General features: G+C 41.1%; 1 protein-coding gene across 1 annotated transcript; it reads left to right on the top strand.

Moving 5' to 3' along the window:
* Window positions 1-8,659, top strand: LOC113168053 (TRPM8 channel-associated factor homolog). The gene is made up of 13 exons (XM_026369096.2): window positions 1-234; window positions 624-687; window positions 869-1,558; window positions 2,581-2,797; window positions 2,983-3,280; window positions 3,749-4,050; window positions 4,125-4,299; window positions 4,479-4,573; window positions 4,668-4,878; window positions 5,275-5,511; window positions 5,735-5,958; window positions 6,469-6,582; window positions 6,698-8,659. Exons 3-13 carry the CDS (start codon window positions 915-917, stop codon window positions 6,938-6,940), a joined length of 2,760 nt encoding a protein of 919 aa, XP_026224881.1. The 5' UTR covers window positions 1-234; window positions 624-687; window positions 869-914; the 3' UTR covers window positions 6,941-8,659.

The following is an 8,659-nucleotide window of genomic DNA, read 5'->3' as shown; positions in this document are numbered from 1 at the left end:
TAATTTTAATAATTCCTTAAGCAACACAGGTGCGTGTTATAACTCTTACGCCAGTAGTGCTTTTCGCAAACACTATAATTTAGCTTAAAGTTCGTTAAATTTAGCGAAACAAACGGAGCAACTGAAAAGCGAGTCAGCGTCGACAACAGGAAGAGATACGATCTGCCTACCGTAGGAGGAGCACCCCCTGTGTTTCCATAGTCCAAGTCCAAGTGCTGCTATGCATTGCTGAGGGTAAGTTGTATGGAGAAACGCTGCTGGTGCTATTTTATTATGTTACTTGTCCATTCTTGTGTTGTTTTGACTGCTAATGTAAGTTTTGTTTAAGTTCTATCCTTATTCTATTTGTGCTTATTCTGTTATCTTTATTCAAGTTAGCTTGTGACCTATGGTACTGCAGTAGCTGCCATGTGACTAACGTAGCTCTGCAGGGATAATAGCAGCTTAGATTTCATTTATCACCCTACCGCATGCACCTTTTTACTTTTACTTTTACTGTTCACGCTGATCAATAAGGAACTATGTTTCTTTCTGGTCACCCTTGTCATTGCCAGCTGTTTCCTGTACACAGTCCGTGGTGTTCTGCTCTCTAGCATTATATTTCCTTTCTTCTCTCTTAACAGGTAGAGTTATTGTTGGATTTGCTTATTAAAGAGCTGCTGGCTGACAATCCAAACGAACTTTTAGGTAAATGTTCATTTTTTAACAACTTTAATGTAATCAATGTAAAACACATTTGTTAACAGTCAATTTTTATTATTGTTGCTTAAAGCTGTGCATCTATTTCTAACCTAACTAACACAAGAAGCACACTCAGTGTTCCACTGTTAGTTGCAATTTATATCTCAGTACAACCATTTTTTTTCAGCCTCCACTTTCCTCATCCAACCTTCAGCTCATCCATCCTTTTAACCATGGCTCTCCAGCACATTGAACCCCATCATGAGGCCTACATGTTCCTAATGAAAGGCTTGAGAGAGTTGGACTTCCGTGGTAATGCTGTTCCCTGTGACCTGCTGCTGACTGGAGATAAAGCCTTTCCTTTATCAATGAACAGCCAAGGCCAGGTCCTGATGGCTGCCTCGCATTATGGCCGCGGAAGGATTGTGGTCCTGAGTCATGAGGCCTACCTGAACACCTTTCCTGCTCTGGTAGAGAACGCGCTGATGTGGCTCAGAGGAGATGGCTCTGACAACCTGTCTGTGGGGGTCCAGCAAAATGTCAAGGCAGTAGCTGATAATCTCAATAGATCCCAGTTCCAAGTAAAAGTTTTGGGGGGCTTTAGTAAGAATTTGGGGGTTGGCGTGTATGTGACAGATGCCTACAGTGTGGGTGAAGACCCAAAAGATCTGGTGGCATTTCTGAAATCAGGAGGAGGAGTGCTGATAGCAGGTCAGGCATGGCACTGGGCTGCAGTTCACCCAAAGGAGAACATAATCCTTCGTTTTCCAGGAAATAAAGTGTCTAGTGTGGCAGGGATTTACTTCTCTCACCATTATGGCAAAGTAGAAATCCTGCCTGTCTACCCTAGAATCCCATCATCCTGGATGGCTGTTAAGTAAGTATATGCCTTTGACCACATCTCAGTTTGTAAAATGAGAACATTTCTTTTCATTTGAAAACCTGCAATCTTATGTGAAACTTCACTTGTCACGAGTCTGAGCAAGGACTCCATTGCCAGAGATAAACAGAGACAGGAAAGAGTGCAAGGGAAAAAAAAAGACAATGAGTTCTGCAGGCACCAGTCAGGAGGAGACAGCGTAGGGTAAGTGTGGAGGTCTGGGTGTGAACCGGAAATGGTTGCTGACAGGAAGTGGTATGACATCATGGCCAAGTTGGCCGTCCAACAGAGACCACATGTAGCAGACAGAGGCAGATGGATGCAGTGAGTACCGGGAATGGAGAAGTCCAGGAAAGTAATTGCAGTTTACAGAAGCACAATGAGAGACAGTCCAAATCCAAATACAGATCCTGTTAATCTTGTAGTCCAAAATACAATAAACAGAGTGATAGTACAGTTAAGTATAATTCACTGAAGCAGTTCAAACAATTAATCCAATAGACTGATATCCAAAGTCGGGCAATCCATATACAGTGAAGACAGGTCTAAAGAGAAGTCCAGCAGGGTCCAGGGCAGGCAAAATCCATATAATCAGGTTGGCAGTTCGAAGTGAATCACTGGATAGTATTACTGAGGTTAAAGTCAGACTATCTGGCAGGGGAGGAAACAAACCTGCTCATATAGCCCAGGAATAGCACAGGTGCAGCCAATGAGTTAGCAAAGGTAATTAGGCCAGGAGGAGGAAACAGGAAGCTGACCAAGAAAGGGTCATGAGGGACAGACAGGCAGGAAGAGCTGCGACTATCGCGGGGTTTTCCTGCATTGATAAAACCAACTGAAAACACAGGGGTAGTTGGCGATCAGCTCACCTGTTCTAAATGTCCTTGGGCACTACAGAGTTCATTATTTCGTCGTTATTATAGAACTTATCTTTACCGGTACATTTAACATGATATGAATGTGGACAACAGTCATTTTTCCCCATCTCCAACCATTTCTTTATTGTTCTTTACACACAGAGTTGGTAAGAAATTTAAAGATGACTTGGAGTTCTTACTCCAGGGAATCTCAGAGTTTAAGCTCCCGAATGGGCCAGTGGCTTCTGAGGTTCTGGTCCATGGCCCTCTGTCCTTCCCTATTGGTACCACGGAGGACAGACGAGCATTTCTGGCAGGTGCCTACTATGGGAAGGGACGGGTGGTTGTGATAACACATGAAGCGTTTGTGATGCAAGAGGTGGGTTGTGAATGAGTGAATTTTTCACCAATCTGTAACATTTATAGGTTAATAAACTATATATGTAATAAATATTGAATAAATTAATTACTCCCTTACGTTTATACGAGCATATTATAATATATTGCTGATTGTTTTATGACCTTCAGTAGAGTGAAATTAGTATTATTATTTACCTGTTATAGAATCTCACTCCAGTTTGGAAAAATGTCATTCACTGGTTGAATGAAGACAAGAAAGGGGTCATTGGCGTTTCACCAGACCTTGATGAAGCCTTCAACAACTTCTGCAAAATGGGGTTCAATTGTGTGAAGACCAAATTCAGAAAAGATTTGAGTGTATATGTGTGTACAGCATACTCTGATGAAAATGAAGAAGAAATCCAAGACTTTGTAGCAGGGGGAGGAGGCCTGCTGATGGGTGGACATGCCTGGTGGTGGGCATACACACACCAAGGGCAAGACCCAATGACAGATTTCTCAGGTATGATTTCTTATTGTTCAGTTTCATCTCTTATAACTTAACAACAATGGATGATGCAAGCATTTAAGGTGCTATACTCTGTAAGGATATGTTGATAATGTATCATGCCATGCCAAACAACAAGTGGAAAACCAAACTGCTACTGGTGAGAAGCAAATTTTCTATCCCAGAAAAACAGCTCAGGGTCATGTGGAAAGCAGATGCATGGAATAATCAACTATAGAGGTCTTAGTTTAGCTGCAATGCAATGTCAAACCCTGATTTCCAGACTCCATTCTGAAAACTACTACTACTATCTTTACAGCTGCAGAGGCAGATAAAATAAAAAATAAGCACTGACATGAAGATCAGTTTAAACACATTTTGTCAGAGCAATTAATTAGTCTGAAAAACTTAAAACATTCACCTTCTAATTATAATAGTTAAAAATATTCAACAAACATTATACCATGTTTTCTATACTTTCAGCCAATAAAATCCTGAACAAAATGGGCCTAACCCTGCTGAAAGAGACAATCGACGAAGGTTCCTACAAGGTGCCTGTGCTCAGCCAGGACACCACAGACAACTCCCACTTCTGCCACCTTCTACGCCGTGTTGCTGGTCATGTGATCAAGGGGGAAAAACTGACAAAGTTTGAGGCGAAATCCTTGAAAAAACTGGGCTCAGACTGTGCCAGCTACTTGCACATGAAGGCCTATGACTGGTACTCCTATACACAGGTGCTGTCCAGTCTCACTGATATCTTGAAAAGAGCAGGCATGCCACAGGTGAGCAGTGAATAACCTAAACTGAACCAGGATTTAATAATTATTTTTGTAACTGTTCTTCACTTTTATTTAAGGTGAATGAGAAAAAACCTATAAAGAATCCCAAGGATCACCTACTTCTCAGTGTGGGGGCAGAGGTCTTCAATGTTTGCCCAGACCCTGATGCTCTCCTGCCCTATCTAATCAAAGAGAGCCCAGTGATGCCTGATGTATATAATCAAAGGATCAAGATTAATGTTAAAACAGCAGGTCAGATCGCAATGTTGTGGACAAATGCACAATGAAATTATAATAGTTTAATCTAAATATATACATCAGTAATGTCTGTATTGTGTCTTACTTTGTAATGATGCACATATTGTGTGTGTGTGTGTGTGTGTGTGTGTGTGTGTGTGTGTGTGTGTGTGTGTGTGTGTGTGTGTGAGTAGAAGAAGAGGAGTGGATCAGTACAGGACTTTACCTCCCTTCTGGTTTGAAGACATACATGATCATTCCAACAGAGATCATCAACAAAGGGTGGAGGGTAAAGACCACGACCTCTCATAAAAACATCAAAGTTATTGATGTCAAGTCACAAAGTGTTGATACGAGTATGGACTGTATTATGTCCTCCACAGATCCAGGTTGGCTGTCAAACTGACTATCTGAATGCTGAACAACTGAGCAGAGCACCGTGTGTTTATGAGCAATTTCCCATAAACACAGAGATGATGCAGGTGTGGAACCTTTTTGGGGGACTTCTCTACCTGGTAGCTCCACCTGATACACAAGTAGAGGGAGTGGAGGTCATTGTGCAGATGGCTGTATCTGCACCATATTATAAATGTGGTAAGTGGGGTGGGTGAGGTGGGGTTGGTGCAGTCGACGTACATGGCTGTCTAGACTCATCTATTTATTAGTATATGCTTTAGATCAAGTGGAAATTTGTCCACCCTTTGAACAAGTTTCATCAAGGTGGTCCTAAAATTTCACATTTACAAGAGTGAGATGGAGAGAGAATAGATTGGGGGATGAAGTACAGACAAAGAATATTTCCTCTGTGTTGAGACTGAGCAAAAAGAAATTGTTGGTGTTTCCACTCTGCAGAGTGTTTCCACTCTGCAAGACATTAACCATGTTTTATAAAAATACAATAAATGTTTGAGTTGTAATATTAAATAGAAATAACTAATGAAAAATGAAACCATGTTTTTTTCTAAATACCCATCATTTTGTTCTCTTGAGGTGAGACAACAGCAGCTGATTGGTCCTTGCTGCGCAAAGCTCCTTCACCCTGGGCAGAGTTGGAGTTTGAAAACGTCATCCTTACTGTACCATCTGATGTTGTTCGGAGTCTGAAGCACCCTCATAAGTTGGCAGCGCACTGGAATGCTATAATGAATGGCATTGCTGACCTGGCTGCCATACCACGTAAATTTCCTCGCAAAGAACGTTTTGTAACTGATGTGCAGATTTCTGAAGGTGAGTGTGTTTTACTATGGTAATGTACAGTGTGTGTTTACCTCAAATACCTATATTGGTCCAAATATTCAAAATTGTGCAAATCCTTTTGTGACATCACAGGCCGAAATGAGACATGTTATTTATTTTTTTTCCAATTGAAAAAACTAGGCATCATTTATGTACTTTATGTGGAGTCATTAAAATGATCCTTACATGTAAGCTTCTGTTACATTTCGTCTAGGTTGGCTGCATGCAGGTTATCCTGTCATGGCACACAAGCCCACAGCAGATGACCTGGTCAACATTGACAGTCCCAAGAACAGAGACCTGTGGGGCCCCATCCATGAACTAGGACACAACCAACAGAGAGACTGCTGGGAGTTCCCTCCACACACCACGGAGTGTACATGTAACCTGTGGTCGGTGTATGTTCATGAGGAAGTGCTGGGGATTAACAGGGCCCAGGTGGAGTAAATTAATTTTGTTTTTGACACCATTGGCTAGAAAAGCAGTCTGAGGGTCACTGTGATAAACAATATGTTATATATTAGTCGACACCAAGGAAAACTGTTCAGCTCAGTGATCCCACGCTGGTGGAATGAGCTGCCTCTATCTCTGCACGCTCAGCCACCTCACTTGCAATCTTTAAAAAACTGCTGGAAACAGAACTCTTACGCATCTTCCTTTGCACTTAAAAAAAAAACAAACAAAAAAAAAACAAACTTTTCTACCCTTTCGCTTTCACATCTCTTGAAACAGAAACACTTTTATGATAGCACTTTGCTTTGATGTTTATCTTCTGGACTTAGAGTTTTTTGCTTTCCTTGTTCCTCACTTGTAAGTCGCTTTGGATAAAAGCGTCTGCTAAATGACTAAATGTAAATGTAAATGTAAATATCAGACAACAAGAAACATCAAAAGAAAACAAATTTCACTGGGACCATACCGTCCCGCAATTATCCTATTTCATTGCAGGCTCACAGAGATATTAATTTATCAGTACGAAACAAACGAGCAAAACACTATGTTAAGGAAGGAAGGAATCTCGATAACTGGCACATGTGGGTGGCTCTGGAGACATACTTGCAGGTATGAGAGAATAACTCTGTGTTACACTAGATTCATACCACGCCTCAGTGAGACATTATTGCTGATTATTCACCTCCCTGTTTTTTCACACCTCCCTCTTTCTCCTTCCATGTAGCTCCAGGAAAAGTTTGGCTGGGATGCCTTTAAGAAGGTGTTTGCTGCCTACCATGGCATGACTAACGTCCCAAATAACAACAAAGGAAAGATGAACCTGTATGCCAAGACTTTCTCCCAGGCTGTGCAGATGAACCTGTGTGGATTCTTCAAGTCTTGGGGCTGGCCCATTGAAACATCCACTGAGAAGAAGCTCTCCAACCTGCCTCCCTGGACTGACCACCCCATGGTCCAGTATGGCTGAAGTTCAATCAGCTGATTGAAAGTACAAAAAGATTGGTTGAAAGGTTGAAGTTAAGGATGTAGTGGAAATCTCAAGTGACTTACTTTTATGTAGCTCACTTTGAAATGACCTAATGATTGTCTTATAAATAAATAGTAGGTGTAGGAAGTAGGAAATATAGTTGGGCAGGTTTTTAAATATTTAAGAAGTCTGTCATTAAACATAGTTTCTGTCATGTGAACTAGACTCATATTTTTAAAGATTAGTTAAATGACATTTATCATATATTTGTAATTAGAGGTTTTAGGCCTTCCTTTGTAAATGTTGAGTGGAGAGCAAAACCCTTACAACTGCATGTAATGACTGGGTCATTCTGACTTTCTGAATATTTTTCAGTGATTAGCTGATGAATGGTAACTATTAGCCAGCAGTGTCATAAATAGTGGTGCTAAATAATCCCAGTGCATTGAAGTTCACTTCTGTTAATCACAAAACTAGCACAAAACTAACACACAACACAAAAAGAGGGGTTGAGCTGTAACTGGTAGAATATGTGTTGATTGACACATATGTATACACTTTATAGTGAGATCTAAATATACACTATTCCTTAATAAATACCATAATTAAGGTTTGAGCAGAGATCACCACTGTCTGATTGGTTTAATATGATGTGTTCCCACGCAGCAAATCAAGCTTAGCCCAACTGCTTCATCACTAATTAAGTTTAACAAACGAGGCAGCGTACCTATGGGACATTTAGAGCAGAAGACAACATGCTGGTCTCAAAAACAGGATAAGCAGGATTATTTTATGTGTTTTCACAGAAATAGGAAAATGAGTGAAGGTGAGCAGGTCTGTGGGGAAGAATTAAGTGACTGTAAATGTAAAAAAGCATGAGGACATCTAGTGGCTGAAGTGAGAATGGCAGAACCAAAGAGGAACCAAGGCCAAAACATGAGACAGGAATGTTTCCCAATCTTGTTTTGTTATTTAGGCAAATCTCGTGGCCAGGGTCACATCTGGTGTAAAAACCTCTGCCAAATCTACTCTCTGAAGGTAATTTTGGTGAATTTACATGACTCTGTGGTGCATGTAGACACAAACCACATGCTTTCTGGTGTGGTCTATTCAAATTTTGTTCTTTTATTGTTGAGTCTTAGGGACCCTATGGCCTAGGCTGAACACTTGCAATCCAAAAACGTTTTTTCTGGCTGTGATATACTCTGAACAGCAAAACAGCAACAGCAGAATTCAAAGCCCTTTTGGAAAAACTCAGACGTCTCTCTAAAATTAAATTTTATTTGTATAGCACTTCACTACCATGAAGAGGCCAGGACCCTATTCATGGTAGAGTGGAACCAACCCCAGTCACTACACATATCCCATAGGGACCACACTGGGCATCCAAGCGACGAGATTTCCTACTAGAAGTGGGGCACCAGGACAAGTCAGACAGTTCCAGCGGGCAAAGGAAAAAGGAAGGAGAGCCAGAAGGAAACACAGACATAAGGGCTAGCATCTCATCTGGAATATGTGCATAAACACAGACATCTTCTGGTACTAGTGAGGACTCTCACTACTACATTCTAAACTAACTGAAGCACCTGGTTGGTGTATCGTCAGCATAACAATGAAAGCTAATACAATGCTTACGGATTGTGTTGCCCAGAGGAAGCATGTAAAAAAGTGAAAAAAGCAGTGGGCCTAAAACTGAAACATGTGGAACACCAAACTCCA

Source organism: Anabas testudineus, chromosome 13, assembly GCF_900324465.2.
Source record: "Anabas testudineus chromosome 13, fAnaTes1.2, whole genome shotgun sequence".
Taxonomy (NCBI): Eukaryota; Metazoa; Chordata; class Actinopteri; order Anabantiformes; family Anabantidae; genus Anabas; species Anabas testudineus.
The sequence above is the reverse complement of the archived record's forward strand: the minus strand, read 5'-3'. Positions and strand labels throughout refer to the sequence as shown.

What these genes read in the sequence shown, in the direction of transcription:
- LOC113168053 (XM_026369096.2), top strand. Translation starts at nt 915, where the DNA reads ATGGCTCTCCAGCACATTGAACCCCATCATGAGGCCTACATGTTCCTA. An exon ending in TCATCCTGGATGGCTGTTAA is followed by an intron (nt 1,559 to 2,580) that starts GTAAGTATATGC and finishes CTTTACACACAG; the next exon opens with AGTTGGTAAGAAATTTAAAG. An exon ending in CCCAATGACAGATTTCTCAG is followed by an intron (nt 3,281 to 3,748) that starts GTATGATTTCTT and finishes CTATACTTTCAG; the next exon opens with CCAATAAAATCCTGAACAAA.